The sequence below is a fragment of the Pituophis catenifer genome, unplaced genomic scaffold (assembly GCF_029215685.1).
Source record: "Pituophis catenifer annectens isolate HBS135680 unplaced genomic scaffold, rPitCat1.0.hap2 SCAF_10, whole genome shotgun sequence".
NCBI lineage: Eukaryota > Metazoa > Chordata > Lepidosauria > Squamata > Colubridae > Pituophis > Pituophis catenifer.
In genome coordinates this window covers 12448148-12469843 of record NW_027256890.1, presented here as the reverse complement: position 1 = coordinate 12469843, position 21696 = coordinate 12448148, and the positions used below count along the sequence as shown (strand labels likewise).

Here is a 21696-nt window from a genome sequence, read left to right as displayed (position 1 = left end):
CCCTATTTTCTCTCTCCTCCTCTCACCTCCTTCGTTCTTTCTTTCCTTCCTTCCTTCCCTCCCTCCCTCCCTTCCTTCCTCTCATAATTGTTTTTATCATTTTCAATTCTCCTTCCTTCCTTCCTTCCTTCCTTCCTTCCTTCCTTCCTTCCTTCCTTCCTTCCTTCCTTCCTCCCTCCCTCCCTCCCTCCCTCCCTCCCTCCCTTCCCCTTTTTTTCTTCTTTCCTCCTGTTCTCTTCCTTCCTCCTGTTCTCTTCCTTCCTTCCTTCCCTCTCTCCCTCCCTCTCTCAATTTATCCTCCCTCCCTTCCTACATTATTCCTTACGGGGAAAATGCGTTTGGTCCTCATCGTGTTTGGGTCCTCCTCGTGCCTCCCGGAACCAATTCAGAGAACATGCCTGCGGTTTATTGTGGGAAGACGTCCTTCTGAATATTCTGTTCGTTTTAAGCGAAGGAGTTTAAGACCGTCCCTGCCCCGCCCCGTTTATTCTTGCGAGCTCTTCTTCTGCAGCTGCTCTGACGGCATTTCCTGCTTCTCGTTCCAGGTGCTGTGCTTTTCCGACTCTCTCGTTCCCACCGTCAGGAAGGCCCTGTGCGACCCTCTGGAAGAGGTGCGAGAAGCGGCCGCCAAGACATTCGAACAGCTGCACTCCACCATTGGATTCCAGGCCCTCGAAGACATCCTCCCTTTCCTGCTAAAGCAGCTGGTAGGAATGGTGACATCTGGCCACATCCCACGGCGTCTCTCTCTCTCTCTCTCTCTCAACGTCCGGGTTGAATGGAAACATGGCACAATGAACCTCTGCCTGTTGGGTGATTGGCTTGAAGGGGCGTCTGTTAGACAAGACCGGGAGGATTTTTCATCAGGTTTGCCTGATCCGCCAGTTGCGTCCATTTCTAGATCGGGACTCCCCTACACACAGTCACTCATGCCCTCGTCACCTCCCGTCTGGACTATTGTAACGCTCTCTACATGGGGCTCCCCTTGAGGAGCACCCGGAGGCTCCAACTGGCGCAGAGTGCGGCCGCGCGGGTGGTGATGGGAGCAACGTGGCGCTCCTATGTAACACCTCTCCTGCGCGAGCTGCACTGGCTCCCGGTGGTCTTCCGAGTGCGCTTCAAGGTCTTGGTTATCACCTTCAGAGCGCTCCGTGGCTTAGGACCTGGCTATTTACGGGACCGCCTGCTGCCACCAATAGCCTCCCACCGACCAATACGCTCCCATAGAGAGGGGCTCCTCCGGGTGCCGTCAGCCAAACAATGTTGACTGGCGGCCCCCAGGGGGAGAGCCTTCTCTGTGGGGGCACCGACGATCTGGAACGAGCTCCCCCCGGAGATACGGAGGATTCCGGATCTGCGTACCTTCCGTCGCGCGCTTAAGACGTTTTTATTCCATCAAGCTGGCCTGACCTAAACTTTTCCTCTTTTTAAATGGGAATTTTAAATTTGGTTTTAAATTATTGGGGTTTTAAAATGTCTCAGCCAAATTTATTTAATTAGTTTTATCTCTATTTTAAATTTTGTATCTACATGTTTTATTTTATGGCTGTTCACCGCCCTGAGTCCTTCGGGAGTAGGGCGGTATACAAATTTAATAAAATGAAATGAAATGAAAAAGATGTTGGCCATTGATTGGGTTAAGGGACCTGCTGCCTTTCACAGTCCAGCTCTTCTCTCCCAGCTGGTGGGATTGAATCGGGACCCCAGCAATATCTGGTGAGCTTGGGGCTTCGTGGAATAGAGAATAGCAGAGTTGGAAGGGACCTTGGAGGTCTTCTCATCCAGCCCCTTGCTCAAGCAATACGCCCTACATACCATTTCAATCAAATTGGCTTTCCAATATTTTTTTTTTCTTGAAAAGATGCAGTGATGGAGCATCCACAACTTCCTTCCCCTGATGAATTGTTCTCACTGTCAGGAAATTTCTCCTTTAGTTCTAGGTTGGATCTCTACTTTTGAGTTTCCATCCGTTACTCCTTCTCCTGCCTTCAGGCGCTTTAGAGAGGAATTAACTCCTTCTCTTCCTGCTCTTCTCTTCCTCTAGGAATGTGAAGAAACGTCAGAGTTCGCCCTGGATGGTCTCAAGCAGGTTATGGCTGTGAAGAGTCGAGTTGTGTTGCCTTACTTGGTGCCAAAGGTACATTTTGGATCTCTTCTCTCAGTTCGGAAAGATGCTCACGTCCTCTTCTGCTTCTTCCATGTCTAAATCTAACAGTTGGATGGCTAGAAATTAGATAGATAGATAGATAGATAGATGATAGATAGATAGATAGATAGATAGATAGATAGGATTGATAGATTGATTAGATAGATAGATAGATAGATAGATAGATAGATAGATAGATAGATAGATAGATAGATAGATATAGATAGATAAGATTGATAGATCGATTAGATAGATAGATAGATAGATAGATAGATAGATAGATTGATAGATGATAGATGGATTGATAGATAGAGATAGATAATTAGATTGATAGATGGATAGATTAGATAGATAGAGAATAGATAGATGATAGATGGATAGATATAGATGGATAGATGATTGATCAATAAATAGATAGATGATAGATAATAGATATATGACAGATAGATGATAGATACAGTAGATAGATAGATGATAGAGAGTGATAGATTGATTAGATAGATTAGATTGATAGATAGAGATAGATAATTAGATTGATAGATGGATAGATATAGATTGATAGATGGATTGATTGATAGAGATAGATAAATTTGATAGATGGATTGATAGATTAGATAGAGATTAGATTGATAGATGATAGATGGATAGATAGATATAGATGGATAGATGATTGATCAATAAGTAGATAGATAATAGATAGATGACAGATAAATGACAGATATAGTAGGTAGATAGATAGATGATAGATGATTGATAGAGAGAGAGATTGATAGATTGATTAGATAGATTAGATTGATAGAGATAATTAGATTGATAGATGGATTGATAGATGGATTGATAGATTTGATAGATGATAGATAGATGATAGATAGATAAAAAAAGAAATGGTCATACTGGTTTTCTTCCTTTAATATTAAATACAAATCTCTCTTTTCGTTTCTGTTAGCTTATTTCCCCTCCCGTCAATACCAGAGTCCTGGCCTTCCTGTCCTCAGTTGCTGGCGATGCTCTCACCCGGCACTTGGGCGTCATTCTGCCCGCCATGATGTCCGCCCTCAAGGAGAAGCTCGGCACAAGCGATGAGCAGCAGGCAAGTTTCTTTCCACATGAACTTGATTTCAAGCTGCTCATACCAGAGCCAAAAGTACAGGTAGTCCTCGGCTTACGACCCCAAGAGAGCCCAAAATTTCCGTAGCTAAGTGAAGCATTCGTTGCGCGAGCTTGGCCCCATTTTACGACCTTCCTTGCCGCGGTTGTTAAGTGAACCACCGCAGCTCTTCATTTCAGCAACACGGTTGCGAAACGAATCCGACTTCCCCGTGGACTTTGTCCGAAGGTCGTAAAAACGGGATCACCGCGACTGTCATAAATCTGAGTCAGTTTTCAAGCATCTGAATTTGGATCACGCGGCCACGGGGGAGGCTGCCACGGCTGTAAGTGTGAAAAACGGTCTTAAGTCTCTTTTTTTGCATCGCCGTTGTAACTCCGAACATTCACTCAATGAACCGTTGTAAGTCGAGGACTAAATGATAAAAGTGGGAAAAGTCTCGGAAACGTTTCTGACACAAACCACGAATGGTTGGAAACCTCTTTCCAACCATTTGGAAAGTACCGTATAGGTGGTACCACGCTCAATAGCAGTAACTGTGAGAGGGATCTTGGAGTCCTAGTGGACAACCATGTAAATAGGAGCCAGCCGTGTGCAGCAGCTGCCAAAAAAGCCAACACAGTTCTAGGCTGCATCAACAGAGGGATAGAATCAAGATCACGTGAAGTGTTAATACCACTTTATAAGGCCTTGGTAATAAGGCCACACTTGGAATATGGCATCCAGTTGTGGTCGCCACGATGTAAAAAAGATGTGGAGACTCTAGAAAGAGTGCAGAGAAGAGCAAGGAAGAGGATTAGGGGAGGCTAAAACAGTTGCTGGAATTGGGTATGCCTAGTCTGATGAAAAGGAGGACTAGGGGAGACATGATAGCAGCCTTCCAATATCTCAGGGGCTTCCACAAAGAAGAGGCAGTCAAGCTATTCTCCAAAGCACCTGAAGGCAGGAGAAGAAGCAATGGGTGGAAACTCATCAAGGAGAGAAGCAACTTAGAACTAAGGAGGAATTTCCTGACAGTGAGAACAATTAACCAGTGGGACAACTTGCCTCCAGAAGTTGTGAAAGCTCCAACACTGGAAGTTTTTAAGAAGAGGTTGGATAACCATTTGTCTGAAGTGGTGTAAGGTTTCCTGCCTCAGCAGGGGGTTGGACTAGAAGACCTCCAAGGTCCTTCCAACTCTGTTATTCTATATAAAGAATGGTTGCAGGAACTGAGTTTGTCTAGTTTAATGAAGAGAAGGACTAGGGGAGACATGATAGCAGTCTTCCGATATCTCAGGGGCTGCCACAAAGAAAAGAGAGTCAAGCTCTTCTCCAAAGCACCTGAGGGCAGGACAAGAAGCAATGGGTGGAAACCAATCAAGGAGAGAAGCAACTTAGAACTAAGGAGAAACTTCCTGACAGTTAGAACAATGAATCAGTGGAACTCCTTGCCTCCAGAAGTTGTGAATGCCCCAACACTGGAAGTTTTTAAGAAGAGGTTGGATAACCATTTGTCTGAAGTGGTGTAGGGTTTCCTGCCTAAGCAGGGGGTTGGACTAGAAGACCTCCAAGGTCCCTTCCAACTCTGTTATTCTATTCTTTATCACAGGAGATGCTGAACTGCCAGGCTGTTATTCTGTCGGTCGAGGACGAAGCCGGGCAGAGGATCATCATTGAGGATCTCTTGGACACGACTCGCAGCGCCGACGTCGGGAGGCGTCAAGCCGCGGCCGTCATCCTCAACATCTACTGTTCCAAGACCAAAGCTGACTACACAGCCCATCTGCGCAACCTGGTCTCGGGCCTGATCCGCCTCTTTAATGACACCAATGCCGTGGTCCTGAACGAAAGCTGGGATGCCCTCAATGCCATCAGCAAGGTAAGAATTGGAAGCGGTCTTGGGAGAAGAAAGGAGGAGCCAAGCGTTGGGGCAACGGACAATATTGAAACGGGTAGAAGAGAATCTTGGGAGCTCGGGGTTGAGCTGTGGGGTCCTCGGTCCTCTCTGAGCCTGGTTGCTATCTTGTAGACGTCTCATTACCAAATTGGGTAACATCATCAGTGCTAGTGGTGTGTGTGGTGTCAGGTTTCGATGCTATCTCAAAATAAATGAATTTCCAAACTGCCGATTTTTAAGGAAATTTTCTCTTTATTCGAGCACAGCAATCTGATCCTGACCTTTGCCCCCCAATCCCTCCCTTTCCGATCCCCAATTCTCTGCTTCTCATTGGCTATCTTCCAAGTCACTTTCCTGATTCCTTCTTCGTCAGATCACAGGAATGTCTCCCCCCTCCCCATCTCCGAGGAGACCAAATCTTCAAAGGGATTTAGCAGGCAAAAGTTCAGGCTTCTCCTCCCTTTATTTATATGTCAGTGCTGGGACGCTGACATGTGGTTTGCAAGGAGGAAGAGGAAGAGCACTGAAGTCCTTGGTGCTCTCTGAGCTTGGTTGCTTTTGGTAGACTTCTCATTACCACAGTGAATAACGTCATCAGGACTAATGGGAAGTGGGGGTGTGGGGTTTGCAAGGAAGAGGAAGAGCACTTGGTGTTAGGGATGACATGATAGCACTCTTCCAATATCTCAGGGGCTGCCCCAAAGAAGAGGGAGTCAAGCTCTTCTCCAAAGCACCTGAGGGTAGGACAAGAAGCAATGGGTGGAAACTCATCAAGGAGAGAAGCAACTTAGAACTAAGGAGAAATTTCCTGATTCATTCCACAATTAACCAGTGGAACAACTTGCCACCAGAAGTTGTGAATGCTCCAACACTGGAAGTTTTTAAGAAGATGTTGGATAACCATTTGTCTGAAGTGTTGTAGGGTTTCCTGCCTAAGCAGGGGGTTGGACTAGAAGACCTCCAAGGTCCCTTCCAACTCTCTTATTCTGCCATTGATGGATGCTTCCTCATGCGATGGAATTCTGGTTCCTTTCCTAGAAATTAGACGCGGGCAGCCAGCTGGCCCTCATAGATGACCTCCACAGGGATATCCGTATCGTTGGCAACGATGCTGCCGGAGAACACGTTCCTGGATTCTGCATTCCCAAGAAGGTAACAGCAGGGGGCAGGCGAGGCTCTGAACACCAATGACTTATTATTGTGGGGATGGTCACCCTGTTGGATGACTATAGTGTGAAGGCTTTGGGGCTCATCCCCTGAAGGGACCTTCTCCTCCCACAGCGTACTTCTCCCAAACTTGCCCTAAATATGCTTTTCTAAAGCGTGGGTCGTTTCTCTGTGTCATGTAATCTATGTGGGTATGTGGGTGCATGCATCATTATTTTATTTATTTATTGGTCATGTTGATGCAGTGTATATTGGAGGGGGTGAATGCTCTTTGAGAGCTGAATGCAACGGAATTTCATTTTAATGAATGCTGATTAGTGTACACTGAAAGAGACAATAATAGTTATTACCATGTTTCCCCGAAAATAAGACCTTGTCTTATATTTTTTTGAACCCTGAAATAAGCACTCAAAAGCCCGATTGGACTTATTATCAGGGGATGTCTTATTTTGGGGGAAACAGGGTATTCTATTCTATTCTATTCTATTCTATTCTATTCTATTCTATTCTATTCTATTCTATTCTCCTTCCTTCTTCCCATCTCCTCCTTCTCCTCCCCCCTTCTCATTCTATTCTATTCTATTCTATTCTATTCTATTCTATTCTATTCTATTCTATTCTATTCTATTCTATTCCATTCTATTCTATTCTATTCTATTCTATTCTATTCTGTTCTTTCGTTCCATTCCATATTTCTATTCTATTCTATTCTATTCTATTCTCCTTCCTTCTTCCCCCTTCCTCCTCCTATCCCATCCCATTCCATTCCATCCCATCCCATCCCATTCTATTATATTCTTTATTTTATTCTATTCTCCTTCCTTCTTCCCATCTCCTCCTTTTTCTCCCCCCTTCTCATTCTATTCTATTCTATTCTATTCTATTCTATTCTATTCTATTCTATTCTATTCTATTCTATTCTATTCTATTCTATTCTATTCTATTCTATTCTGTTCTTTCGTTCCATTCCATATTTCTATTCTATTCTATTCTATTCTATTCTATTCTATTCTATTCTATTCTATTCTATTCTATTCTATTCTATTCTTTCCATTCCATATTTCTATTCTATTCTATTCTATTCTATTCTATTCTATTCTATTCTATTCTATTCTATTCTATTCTATTCTATTCTTTCCATTCCATATTTCTATTCTATTCTATTCTATTCTATTCTATTCTATTCTATTCTATTCTATTCTTTCATTCCTTTCCATATTTCTGTTCTATTCTATTCTATTCTATTCTATTCTATTCTATTCTATTCTATTCTATTCTATTCTATTCTATTCTATTCTATTCTATTCTTTCATTCCTTTCCATATTTCTGTTCTATTCTATTCTATTCTATTCTATTCTATTCTATTCTATTCTATTCTATTCTATTCTATTCTATTCTATTCTATTCTATTCCATTCCATTCCATTCCATTCCATTCCATTCCATTCCATTCTATTTTATTCTATTCTATTCTATTCTATTCTTAATTCTTATTGATTCATTTATCCTGTCATAGTTATGTAGTGTATACTGGAGGTGGTGACCCTTTGAAAGCTGTCCATAACACAATTTCATTTTAACATACGCCGATGAGTGTCACATTCAAAGTGACAGTAAAATTATTCTAAGTCTAAGGCAAAAGGCAACTGGACTTTCTTGGGGGTTGTTTCCCCCCCTTGAAAACGTTTCGCTTCTCATCCAAGGAGCTCCTTCGGTTCTAAACGTTGTCTTGGATAAAGGAAACAAGGTGTTTTCAAAGATGAAAAGCATCCTCGTAATTAAATTTGCAGTTGAATAGGAAGAGATGCTGCCTTGAATGCAACCTGTGTCTCGAATACAATACAATAGAATGGAATAGGAATAGGAATAGGAATAGAATAGAATTCTTTATTGGCCAAGTGTGATTGGACACACAAGGAATTTGTCTTTGGTGCATAAGTCTCAGTGTACCTAAAAGAAAAGATATATTCATCAAGAATCATAAGGTACAACACTTAATGATAGTCATAGAGTACAAATAAGCAATCAAATCGTATTAGGAAACAGTCTATATAAATTGTAAGGATACAAGCAACAAGGTTACAGTCGTGCACTCATAAGTGGGAGGAGATGGGCGATAGGAACGATGAGAAGATTAATAGTAATAGTAATGCAGACTTAGTGAATAGTTTGACAGTATTGAGGGAATTATTTCTTTAGCAGATATCTAACCACATGTCTGCCTTGTCTCTTTCCATCCAGGGCGTGACCTCCATCTTACCTATGCTACGGGAAGGGGTTCTGACCGGCAACTCGGACCAGAAGGAAGAGGCGGCCAAAGCTTTGGGCTTGGTCATTAAGCTGACCTCCGCCGAAGCTCTGAAACCATCCGTCGTCAGCATTACCGGGCCCCTGATTCGGATCCTGGGAGACCGGTTCAGCTGGAACGTCAAGGTGGCTTTGTTGGAAACCTTGAGTCTTCTCTTGGCCAAGGTAAGCGAGGAAACGCTGGGAACAAAATCCCGAAAGAGCTTGGGTGAAGACCCTGATAGCGCGGACGTTAAAATCTGGCAAGAAAGGTTGCAAAATGAGGAATTCTGGGAGTCCACAGGGCTTAAAAGTTGCACACCCCTGCTTTTAAAGCAACATCGGCGATCTTTTTTTTGTGTGCGATCCCAAGAAGACTCTAAGAGGTTTAAAGTTCTTTGCAATACAGGTAGTCCTGACTTCCAACCACAACAAAGCCCAACATTTCTGTTGCTAAGTGAGACAGTCGTTAAATTAATTCGGCCCCTTTTTACGACTTTTCTTTGCCTTAGTTGTTAAGCGAATCGCTTACGTGATTGTTAAGTCAGTTAGTAACACAGTTGTTGGCTTGGCATAGCCCTCCACTTAAAACCACAACTGAGCCGAAAACTTTAGTGGCTAAGTGAAATATTTGTTAAGTAAATTTTGACCCATTCTACAGCCTTTTGTGCCACAGTTGTTAAGGCAACCCCTGAAGTTGTTAAATTAATAACACGGTTGTTAAGCAAATCGGGCTTTCCCCCTTGACTAGAATCATCATAAATACGAGTCAGTTGCCAAAGCGGCCAAATTTTCATTACATGAATCAGGGGGATGCTGCAGCGGTCGTAACTGTGAGAAATGGACTTACCGTATTTTTCGGAGTATAAGACGCATTTCCCCCCCCTAAAAGAGGCTGAAAATTTGGTGCATCTTATACTCCGAATGTAGCCAAAAACACGAGGCACAGAGGAAGCGATGGTCTGTGGCAATCCCTGCAGCCTGGAACAGCTGATTGAGGGTATTCCGGGAGGCCGATCCACCCGCCAATCAGCTGCTCGTACTGAATCAGGCTGCAATCATGTGCTGAAGCTGACCTGGCTGTTTGCTATTTGCTGCAAGGATGTGTCAGAGTCTGCAGCAGCAACCCCATCCAGAAAGCACACAAGTAACTGATTCAGCAGGATTCAATAACTTCTCTTTATATATAATATAAAGTAAATATACAATACCAAAAGCAGGTTTTCTAACCCAAGCAAAACACAAGCAGAGGAGAGGAGTTTCAGTTTTAGTTTCAGAGATCAGCACAGCATGCAGCTTTAGAACAGTTGACCTAAGCCACGCCCAGGCTCCTTGCTTTCTCCTTCCTTGTTGCTCACACAGCAAATACTGTTTCAGTTTCCAAACAGCCCTCAACTCTCTCACACACTGACAGGACGCTAGTAGCCAGATGAATACCGATGGATGCTGGTAGGCAGAGGCAGAATTTTTTCCCCCCCTTATTTTCCTCCCCAAAAACTAAGGTGCGTCTTATACTCCGAAAAATACGATAAGTCTTTTTTTTTTCAGCGCCGTTCTAACTTCAAACAGTACTAAACGAACGGTTGTAAGCCAAGAGCTGCCTGTCCTTACATCGATGTGTGGGTAACGGCTGTCTGTAACATGTCACCCTGACAGGTGGGCCTTGCCCTGAAGCCGTTCCTGCCTCAGCTTCAAACCACCTTCACCAAAGCATTGCAAGATCCGAACCGGGTGGTCCGTTTAAAAGCCGCCGAGGCTCTGGGGAAGTTGATTGCGATCCACGCCAAGGTGGATCCGCTCTTTACCGAACTCTTGAACGGCATTCGTACCAGCGAGGACTCCGGCATCAGGCAAGTGACTGAGCTGACTCGGGAGGGGCTGATGCTTCCTCTCCTTTTTCCTCTCTCTGTGTATCGTTCTGGAAAGCACATTTTTAAAGAATAGAATAGAATAAGAGTTGGAGGTCTTCTACTCCAAGCAGGAGATCCCTATATCGTTCTGGACAATTGGCTGTCCAATCTCTTCTTAAAAACTTCCAGTGTTGGAGCATTCACAACTTCTGGAGGCAAGTTGTTCCACTGATTCATTGTCTTCACTGTTAGGAAGTGCTAGTTCTAGGTTGCTTCTCTCCTTGATTAGTTTCTACCCATTGCTTCTTGTCCTGCCTTCAGTGGCTTTGGAGAACAACAGAGTTGGAAGGGACCTTGGAGGTCTTCTAGTCCAACCCCCTGCCCAGGCATAGGGTCTCCTGCTTGAGCAGGGGGCTGGACTAGAAGATCTCCAAGGTCCCTTCCAGCTGTATTCTGATTCAAAGAATCATGTAGGTGTTAAGCAAATCCGGCTTCCCTCAGAGACTTTGCCTCTCGGAAGATTGCAAATGGCGATTTAAATTGTGACCCAGGGATGCCTAGGTGCTCTGCCCCAGCTACGGACCCCAAAGAACGCAGCACACACAAAGTCTGTACAAAACTTAAATTGACTAAAATAACTCAGTCTTTTCCAAACAAAGGCTGTTACGAAACTTTCTGAACAGCCTACAAGAAACCAAAGATACAGTAATCACAATCTTACTAAGGTTGGCAGAAAGCCCAGAAGCAATTTGCAGAGAATCCAGACGCAAAGGAGAGTGAACTAAAGTTGTTCCCTACAAATTGCTTCAGTCGGCGTTCCTCCTTAAATAGGCTAAGGGAGTGGCCAATTAGCCCCAAGCCTTACTCTCGAGGAGACCTCCTCCTGAGGAGCCACTCCTGCCTTTTGGCAGCTCTGCACGCCCGTGCATCGACAAGAGGTTCCTCCTCTTCTTCCTCTTCACTTAAAGGAGCTTCTGGAGGTTCTGAAGGCCCCGGCTGAATCCCCGCCTCTGGCACCACATCTTCTCCAGCCTCTTCATTGTTTGACTCGGGCGCCAGCTGTACAGGCTGCTGGCGCAGCACCACACCAGCCTCCTCGCTGTCAGAATCAGCTACAATCGGCACAGGCCGCTGACAGGCCACAAGACTGGGTCATAAATACAGAACATGCAAGAGGCACTTCTGTCGTTTGGTCCCTGGTTTTTAACTCCTGCTGACTTCCTGTTTTCTCTCTCCTCCTTGGGACCTTCCAGGGACACCATCCTTCAAGCCTTGCGGTTCGTCACTCAGGGGGCAGGAGCCAAAGTGGACGCCGCTGTTCGGAAGAGCATAACCACCATGCTCCTCAGCATGCTGGGCCACGAAGAGGTATCGCTTGCTGGGAACGTGGGCATTGCAACACTCCCCAGTTTGTGTTGAGCAGTTCACGGCTGGCGAGGGAATTCTGGAAGTTGGAAGTCCGCACCTCTTAAAAGTTGCCAAGTTTGAGAAACACCGCTCGAAAAGTTTGGTGGTGGTGTTTTTTTTTTTTAAATCATATTAACAGCTCTTTTCAAACTGGTAATGTATATAAGCGGTAGGGAAGGAATTAACCGACTTCGAAGTGGGGAGATAAGCAGTGTGAAGTTTCCGAAAAGATGCCCTAATTAATTCATGAGCCACGAGCCAAACTTCAAAAGAAATACAGTCATTTATTAGGAGCACCATTTCGGCGATATTCGGATGCAGTTGGAACTAATCCCACGTAGATTTACGTTCCCCTATGATCCTGTCTCTCCCCTCCTCCCTGGCCATGTCACAAATCGCATTCTCCAATTAACCACTTTGGCTGGCTGTGAAACCCAACACTCTCCTACTGATTGCAGTCAGGAAGAATGTATGGAATGCACTTCAGTTAGGGAAATCAATCAGCTCTATCAGTTCTTCCCTCCCTCCTGCTCATGGCAACTTGAAAGCTTTGCAAGTTGACAAGCAGTTTGAACAAACGTGGGAGGGGAGTGGGGGGGCTACGGGTCACAGAAATAGAATAGAGTAGAATTCTTTATTGGCCAAGTGTGATATTTTCTCAGCTCTCTTTATGGTTTGTGCAGTTTGCAGGTCCTCAAACGGAAGGCAGGGTGGTAGCAATTGTCCTAACTATTGCTTGAAAAAGTCTATTTTATATTCGTATCAAATTTCTATTTGAAAGAAATTGGGTGTGCAAATGTTTCTGGCAGGTAACTTCGTTGCGAATGGAAACATTGTGGGTTGTTGTTGTTGTTGTTGTTTTTCCCCTTTGACAGGATGCGACTCGCATGACCTCAGCAGGTTGCTTGGCCGAAATGTGCGCCTTTTTGACGGACGAGGAGCTCGGCGGAATCCTCCAGAATCATCTCTTAGGTGGGCTTTGCGGGAAACTTCCCAGGAAAGGATGGAGGGAATGTGATTTTTCTGTCACTATAGGTGGTCCTCAACAACCGCCAGAATTTCTGTTGCTGAGCAGTGTGGTTGTTAAGTGAATCAGGCAGTCGTTAAGCGGATCTGGCTTCCCTCATTGACTTTGCTGGTTAGAAGCTAGCTGGGAGGGTCACAATGGGTGACCCTGGGACAGTACAAACCATCGTAAATGCATACTGCTTCCCGAATTTTGTTCATAACAGAATAATAGAGTAACAGAGTTGGAAGGGACCTTGGAGGTCTTCTAGTCCAACCCCCTGCTTAGGCAGGAAACCCTACACCGCTTCAGACAAATGGTTACCCAACCTCTTCTTAAAAACCTCCAGTGTTGGAGCATTCACAACTTCTAGTGGCAAGTTGTTCCACTGGTTAATTGTTCTAATTGTCAGGAAATTTCTCCTTAGTTCTAAGTTGCTTCTCTCCTTGGTTAGTTTCCACCCGTTGCTTCTTGTCCTGCCTTTAGGTGCTTTGGAGAATAGCTTGACTCCCTCTTCTTTGGGGCAGCCCCTGAGATATTGGAAGACTGCTATCATGTCTCCCCTAGTCCTTCTTTTCATTAAACTACCAGGGATCTGCAACCTTAAACACTCAAAGAGCCATTTGGACCCGTTTCCCACAGAAAAGAAAATACCGGGAGCCACAAAAACCCTTCCCGTGCCTGACTATTTCTTGAGCGGCCACAAAAACTAGCATCTGTAGTCAAATTAAACCTTCTGTTTTCTTCTGAAACTTTTCTTTTCTTGCATTTATCCATGGTTGGCCTACCAGGGGTTGAAAAGCTCAATAAATCGAGTGCTAGGCGAGTGTCGCACATTGGCGGTTGTAACACATATTTTGAGCGACAGGGAGCCGCAGCAGAGGGGTAAAAGAGCCACATGCGGCTCCAGAGCCGCAGGTTGCTGACCCCTGAACTAGACCTACCCAATTCCAGCAACCGCTCTTCGTATGTTTGAGCCTCCAGTCCCCTAATCATCTTGGTTGCTCTTCTCCGCACTCATGAAACTCTGGGGATGCTGCCACACTCCTTAAATCCCTTTTTTCAGTGCAATTGTAATTTTGAACAGTCACTAACTGAGTAATTGTAAGTTAAGGGCAACCTATAAATAAAAAATAAAATAAAAAAGTTCATTTCCTCAGTTTTGGACACTGACTATAAAAGGTGTAAATAAGTGGTCGTTTTTTTCTTGGCACGATGATATTGGTGCTGGGCTCAAGGACCCTCCTCCTCTTGTTCCACAGCGGATGTGTCCGGCATTGACTGGATGGTGAGGCACGGACGCAGCCTGGCCCTCTCGGTTGCCGTGAACACGGCGGCCAGCAGACTCTGTGCCCCCAAATATTCGAACACCGTCCACGAGATGATCTTCAGCAACACGGTCGCTGACCGGGTAAGTATCTCCATCTGTCATTGTATAGAGTTGGAAGGGACCTCGGAGGTCTTCTAGTCCAACCCCCTGCCTAGGCAGGAAACCCTACACCCCTTCAGACAAATGGTTATCCAACCTCTTTCCTTTCCTTTTCCTTTCCTTTCCTTTCCTTTCCTTTCCTTTCCTTTCCTTTCCTTTCCTTCCCTTCCCTTCCCTTCCCTTCCCTTCCCTTCCCTTCCCTTTTATTCCCTTTCCTTTCCTTTCCTTTCCTTTCCTTTCCTTTCCTTTCCTTCCCTTCCCTTCCCTTCCCTTCCCTTCCCTTCCCTTTTATTCCCTTTCCTTTCCTTTCCTTTCCTTTCCTTTCCTTTCCTTTCCTTTTCCCTTCCCTTCCCTTCCCTTCCCTTTTATTCCTTTTCCTTTCCTTTCCTTTCCTTTCCTTTCCTTTCCTTTCCTTTCCTTTCCTTTCCTTTCCTTTCCTTCCCTTCCCTTCCCTTCCCTTCCCTTCCCTTTTATTCCCTTTCCTTTCCTTTCCTTTCCTTTCCTTTCCTTCCCTTCCCTTCCCTTCCCTTCCCTTCCCTTCCCTTTTATTCCCTTTCCTTTCCTTTCCTTTCCTTTCCTTTCCTTTCCTTTCCTTTCCTTTCCTTTCCCCTTCCCTTCCCTTCCCTTCCCTTCCCTTTTATTCCTTTTCCTTTCCTTTCCTTTCCTTTCCTTTCCTTTCCTTTCCTTTCCTTTCCTTTCCTTTCCTTTCCTTTCCTTTCCTTTCCTTTCCTTCCTTCCCTTCCCTTCCCTTCCCTTCCCTTCCCTTCCCTTCCCTTCCCTTCCCTTTTATTCCCTTTCCTTTCCTTTCCTTTCCTTTCCTTTCCTTTCCTTTCCTTTCCTTTCCTTTCCTTCCCTTCCCTTCCCTTCCCTTCCCTTCCCTTCCCTTCCCTTCCCTTTTATTCCCTTTCCTTTCCTTTCCTTTCCTTTCCTTTCCTTTCCTTTCCTTTTCCCTTCCCTTCTCTTTTATTCCTCTCCTCTCCTCCCCTTCCCCTTCCCCTCCCCCTCCCATCTTATCTGATGGCTTTTTGCTTGCTGCTAATTTCCTGGCTGCAGATCCCCATTGCTGTCAGCGGCATCCGAGGAATGGGCTTCCTTATGAAGCATCACATAGAAGCCAACGGCGGGAACCTTCCCCCGAAGCTCTCCAACCTCTTCATCAAGGTAAGGCCGCAGATCCTGGCCGGCAACCCGAAAGGGCTGCCTTGAACGATGTTGCAGCTGCGCTTCAGGCGTTTCCGCACAGATTGTCCTGCGATGGGAACCCTGGAATAATCTACAGTCATGGCCCCCAATCTGTGGGCTGCGACTCACTGCCGGACCGCGGCCTATTTCCCACCGTTAAGTCCTCACCTCACAGCCGGAATTGAGCCCAGAATTTCTGTGGCCGAGCGGAGTTTCACCCCATTTTACGACCTTTCTTGCTTACCGTTGTTCAGTGAATCATTGCACTTGTTAAACTAATCACAGTTAGTCAAGTCGTTAAGGGAATCTGGCTTCCCGATTGACTTGGCTCGTCAGAAGGTCGCCGAAGGGAGACCTCTGTTTGACTCTGTGCTAAGTTTGGCCTTGCCCTGCGTGTGGCAATTAGTTCTCTGGCAGCCTTCCAAGGGAGATAAGGTGGGTGTTTGTAAACACTCTCCTGAAAGACTGTCGGAGAAGCCTTTCGGGCTGGGAAGGACAATAATTCTCAGCCGTTTGAATTAAAGAGGTTTGCCGGGACTAAGTTTTATTTTTATTTTTATTTTTAATTTGATTTACATGCCGCCCTTCTCCGGAGACTCAGGGCGGCTTACAATGCGTTAAGCAATAGCCTTCATCCTTTTGTATATATTTATACAAAGTCAGCTTATTGCCCCCACAATCCGGGTCCTCATTTTACCCACCTTAGAAAGGATGGAAGGTTGAGTCAACCTTGAGCCTGACGAGGTTCGAACCTGCAGTAACTGCAGGCAGCTGTGTTAATAACAAGGTGCTTTAGACCACTGTACTACCAAGGCTCTTTTACTGTGCTGTATACTTTCTAAGGAAGCCTAGGTCAGAACAGATGGCTTCGGTCAGGCCAGCTGATCTGTCCCCGTACCCACACACACACAAACACAGCCAGCCGAGGGTTAAGGAAACACTTTGGAACGCACCCAGGTCTTATCTCCCACTTGGCAGCGATAGACACACCGTCTGCCAAATGCCTTTATTTTCACAAACAGACAGATAAGGTACTTAACGTGCAAAAAGTCCAAGCAGAAATAATATTTCTCTCCGCAGTTCCGAACGAGGCTTTAGTGACTATCCAAGGTTTACTTTTGTTCGTCACAAGGTTCACTGGCCACCACCCTCTATTATATAGTCTCTGGGATGTGGTCCAGTGACTCAGTTCTAATCCCTAGCACGCCTCCTGAGCTGCTGCAATCGTTTATCACGCCTTCGGAGGCGTGCGTCCAGGAATGATGTTTCTTCATCACTCTGATCCGAGCCAGCTGTCTCCCTGCTAATCTCCTCTCCCTCGGCCGGCACCTGAGACAGTGCCAGAGGGGAGGGGCCTGGAGAGGGAGGCCTGGCTGACTCCTCTTCCTCATGCTCGGAGCTTTCTTCCTCCGATGGGACAGGCTCAGAGGGTGGGGCCACAACACTAGCTTCAGGGTTGGCACAAGGGACTTAACCTGTGATATCTTCTCGGAGGCGTCCAACTTATTTCACGAAAACTAACAACGGTGGGGCCTATAACCAGCCCGAGGCCAAGCTGAAGCTTCCCGATTTATTTCCCCCCCCCACACACACTTGCTTGTCTCAGTGTCTTCAGAATCCATCCAGCGACATCAAATTGATTGCGGAGAAGATGATTTGGTGGGCCAACAAAGCCCCTCTCCCGCCCTTGGACCCTCCCGTGGCCAAGCCCCTCCTCAAGCCCCTGCTGGACAACACGAAAGATAAGAACACCAGCGTGAGGGCTTACAGTGACCAGGCCATCGTCAACCTCCTGAAGATGCGAGAAGGCGAGGAGACGCTTCAGGTATTGGCCTGCCTTTGGGGGAGGGGGAGGAGGAGGAGCGGGGGGGGGGTGGCGGAAGGAAGGAAGGAAGGAAGAGCTGGATTTTGAGCGTAAGGAGCTGAAAGCGATGGGAAGAACGAACCTGCGGCACACGTAATTTTTGTGCAAGGGTGTCACTTGTGTGGGGTTGGGAGGGAGGACTAGGGAGACCATTTGATGGGTTCAAAATGGCAGTTGGGTCCCTTCTCGTAGACTAGGCTTGCCGATGGGTTTGATCGTTTATATTTCATTTAATAAAACGCTAACACAGTGCGCAATAGAATCATAAACATGAAGAATTTAATCGAGAGAGCTGGTTTGGTGTAGTGGTGACACCAGGAGCCTGTGAGTTCTAGTCCTGTATTAAGCATGGAAACGGGCTGGGTGACTTTGGGCCAATCGCCAGGAGACGGTGAGTTCTAGTCCTGCATTAAGCACGGAAGCGGGCTGGGTGACTTTGGGCCAATCACCAGGAGACGGTAAGTTCTAGTCCTGCATTAGGCATGGAAGGGGGGTGGGTGACTTTGGGCCAATCACCAGGAGACGGTGAGTTCTAGTCCTGCATTAAGCATGGAAGGGGGCTGGGTGACTTTGGGCCAATCACCAGGAGACGGTGAGTTCTAGTCCTGCATTAAGCATGGAAGCGGGCTGGGTGACTTTGGGCCAATCACCAGGTGATGAGTTCTAGTCCCGCCTTAGGCATGAAAGCTAGCTGGGTGACTTTGGGCCAATCACCAGGAGACGGTGAGTTCTAGTCCTGCATTAAGCATGGAAGCGGGCTGGGTGACTTTGGGCCAATCACCAGGAGATGGTGAGTTCTAGTCCTGCATTAGGCATGGAAGGGGGCTGGGTGACTTTGGACCGATAACCAGGTGATGGTGAGTTCTAGTCCCACTTTAGGCATGGAAGCTACCTGGGTGACCTTGGGCCAATCACCAGGTGATGGTGAGTTCTAGTTCCGCTTTAGGCATGAAAGCAGGTTCGGTTATTTTGGGCCAATAACCTGGTGACAGTGAGTTCTAGTCCCGCCTTAGGCATGGAAGCTAGCTGGGTGACTTTGGGCCAATCACCAGGAGACTGTGAGTTCTAGTCCTACCTCATGCATGAAAGCTGGCTGGGTGACTTTGGGCCAAAACAGTCACTCTCAATCAACGCACCTCACGGTGGAAAATAGGAGAAAGCAGTCTTAGTTAACCTTGAGTTATTGAGTCATTTATAAAAATAATAAAAGTGGGATATAAATAAATAAATTGAAATCGTTGAGAAGGGCCAAGGTGGTGGATTGGGACCCGGAAATAGGGCCGTGAGGTGGGAAAGGGCCACCTTTTATAGCTTTTATGAAAGCCCCCTCTTTTTATTTTTCTCCGAACTTCGGTTTTCTCTCAGTCCGTCTCCAAGATCCTTGACGCTGCCAGCTTGGAGCTGCTGAACGAGAGCTGCCGGCGATCCCTGAAGAAACTGGCCAACCAAGCCGACTCGGCGGAACAGATCGACGACACCATCCTGACGTGAGAAGCAAGGTGGCCCTTGGGACCCCCTCCCCACGTCAGCGTTGCAAAGTCTCCAAGCCGACGAAAATGTTTTCATTTTTGAAAATGCTAATTGTGACAGGAGCCGGTTTAAGGGGAGCTTAAAAAAAAAAAAAAAAAAAAAAAGAGGGGGTCGGAAGACTATTTTAATTATATATAATTAAATAGCCTTAATTATCCTGCGAGTTTAAACAAGAAAATTTGGCCTGCCTACCCCTCCTTTTTTTTTTTTTTTTTTTTTTTGGGAAATACGTTCTAAAGCAATCTTGTAGTGAGTTAGTGGCGAATTCGCCCCTCCCTCTACGTGGAAGGGAGGCGTTTCCATTCGGGTTAAGCGGGAAGGAATTTTTTTTTTTTCTTCTTTTGCCGAAAGCAAGTTCGTTCAGTTGGTTTGATGTGGGCTGTGAAGGTTTTTGCAAATCAGACCCATTTTAAGGAGCCCGAGAAATTGCAGAAGGTAGGGGGGGGATTTGCAAAAGAGTTGTTTGGATGGCGATTTAATAAAAAGCTTTCAACTGAAATGTCATTATTGGTGCACACACCGTCGTGCATATGAAAGCAAAAACAAAAAAAACGGTTTTCTGGAGTTTAATAAAGGGACTGACTTTTGGGAATTCAGGAATACAAGGTCTAAACCACCATGGGATTGATTCATGCAATACCTTAAGCCCGTGATGGTGAACCTAGGAGTGGAGAGCTTGGGGAGGGCGAAAACAGCCTTCCCCATCCCCCCGAAGGCCAGAAACGGCCTGTTTGCCAACTTCCGGTGGGACCGGAAGGCCCGTTTTTTGCTCTTCTCCAGCCTCCAGAGCCTTTCTAGGTGCCTGGGGAGGGTGAAAACGGCCTTCCCCACCCACCCACCCCGGAGGCTGGAAATGGCCTGTTTGCCATCTTCCGGTCCCACCAGAAGGCCGTTTTTGCCCTCCCCAGACTCCTTGAAAGGCTCTGGAGGCTGCGGAGAGCAAAAAACGGGTCTTACGGTCTCACCGGAAGTTGGCAAGCGGGCCGTTTCTGGCCTCCGGAGAGCCTCTGTGGGGGGGTGGGGTGGAGAAGGCCGTTTTCGTCCTCCCCAGACTCCTAGAGAGGCTCTGGAGCCTGGGGAGAGAGAAAACCATGCCATTGTGTGCCAGGAGCAGGGGGGGAGGGGAATGCTTCACGCATGCACGGGGCACATAGAATTATGGGGTTTGCCCCCGGCACGCGATGGCAAAAAGGTTAGCCATCACTGCCTTAAGCCAATATTTCTGAACCTTGGCAATTTTTAAGAGAGATGGACTTCAACTGCCGTAACCCGAGAGGATATGATAGCACGGTAAGTCAGAGGTCTCCAAACTTTGCAATTCTAAGCCCTGCGGACTTCCAACTCCTAGAATTCCTCAAGTCAGCTCTAACCCTAATCCATGCTGGCTAGGGAATTCTGAGAGTTCAAGCCCCACCGGTCTTAAATGTTACCAAGGTTCAGGAACGCTACATCAAGTCATCGACGGAGGTCAACACAACATTCGCCCAACACGGTTAATTCAAGTCGTTTCCCCAGGTTACCGTAATCCTCGGGAACTCGAACAGATTTGGGTTGGGGTTTTTTTTTTTTTTGCACAAACTGGTTGGATTTGTTTTGCAGCTGGCAGAAATAAATAAATAAATAAATAATAAATAAATAAATGGCTTTCAGAGACTGTGCAGTGCTTAAAATAGGGATTTTTTTTTTATCCATCCAAGTTAAATACAGAACCAGAAACAATCATAACAAGTCAAAAGAGTCGGAACCGATGAAGTTTTGTTCAGTAGAAGCAGCTGATCACCTAAGGAAAGGGATCTGCTGTCCCACAGACCAGATCTGGGCCAACTCTCTGCGTAACAATATTTTTCCCCTTACATAAACGTCAAATTCAACGCGACAAGAAAAACATTTTTAAAAAACCCAGAACAATAACATTCTAAGGTGAAGATGGCTTGGGGTTGATCAATTCTCTCGTGTGTTTGAACCTGCAACCGAAAAAGGGATCAAAACACACTTTTTGAGAATGAGCATTTTTCTAAGTCTTCCAGTCGGATCCTTTCGGCATCCACCGGAATGTGATCTCTTGGGGATCCCCTCCCCCCAACGACCCTTTCTTCTTCCACGAAGGGGATCTCCTGTTCGAGCCGGGAGCGTCGGGGTCACAGAGGAGGGGCGCTGTGCACGCGTTTGGGGAAGGGCACCCGAGCTTGCAACCACTGCTTGTAGTCGTCTTCGGGCATATCCACGATATATTCGCGCAGGAACTGTGACGGGAAAAATATATATATATATATGCAACAATTTGATCATCACGTGCTGATCCTGCTATATTTATTTCATTGATCTTTTGCGTACCTGGTGTTCTGATCCAGCTCCCCAAACATGGCAATGATTCCTTTATTAGGAGTGACGGCAGCCCCGGTAAAAAGTTTTTCTCTCACCGCAGGCTAACAAATCTGTCCGGCCGGGAGATGAATAGTTGTCTGCTACATCTATTCATCTCCGCCCCCTGCCTTTTACCCCCCGAGCTTTGCTAGCAGCGGTAGCTCTTCCGTCCCGAGGACCGGCCCATAGATTTCCACTGCTCTCCTCTCCTCTGCCTTCTGCGCATCCGTGCATCAGGCACTGGACCCAGCTGTTCTTCCTCCTCCTCATCACCACCTCCAGATCTGGCGGCTGTTGACTCTCCATCTGAGGGCTGACAGATGGCCCATGTTCCATTTCTCTCTCTCTCTCTCTCTCTCTCTCTCTCTCTCTCTGCCAGCTCCATTCCCTCTTCCACCCTCGGTGTTCTCAGATTGCCTTGATGCAGGAGGAGGATTGCCTGACTCCCACGTCTCCTCCTCCTCCTCTGATTCGGCTG

At 46.3% G+C, this 21696-nt stretch overlaps 2 protein-coding genes across 2 annotated transcripts in view; one reads left to right on the top strand and one right to left on the bottom strand.

Moving 5' to 3' along the window:
• Positions 1-19353, top strand: part of GCN1 (GCN1 activator of EIF2AK4) — a 66055-nt gene extending 46702 nt beyond the window's left edge. The window contains 14 exon segments of the mRNA XM_070951096.1: positions 546-707; positions 2045-2137; positions 3093-3236; positions 4846-5115; positions 6172-6285; positions 8542-8772; positions 10243-10436; positions 11690-11804; positions 12719-12815; positions 14112-14260; positions 15332-15439; positions 17067-17285; positions 18690-18765; positions 18768-19353. Coding sequence (XP_070807197.1) covers positions 546-707; positions 2045-2137; positions 3093-3236; positions 4846-5115; positions 6172-6285; positions 8542-8772; positions 10243-10436; positions 11690-11804; positions 12719-12815; positions 14112-14260; positions 15332-15439; positions 17067-17285; positions 18690-18765; positions 18768-18937 — 2142 coding nt within the window. The 3' untranslated portion in view covers positions 18938-19353.
• A 1197-nt stretch (positions 19354-20550) lies between these two features.
• The window catches only part of CCDC60 (coiled-coil domain containing 60), a 38411-nt gene continuing 37265 nt past the window's right edge, over positions 20551-21696 (bottom strand). Inside the window, exon 16 of the mRNA XM_070950951.1 lies at positions 20551-21097. Within this exon, the coding sequence (XP_070807052.1) occupies positions 20993-21097 (105 nt within the window). The 3' untranslated portion in view covers positions 20551-20992. The remainder of the gene's footprint in view (positions 21098-21696) is intronic.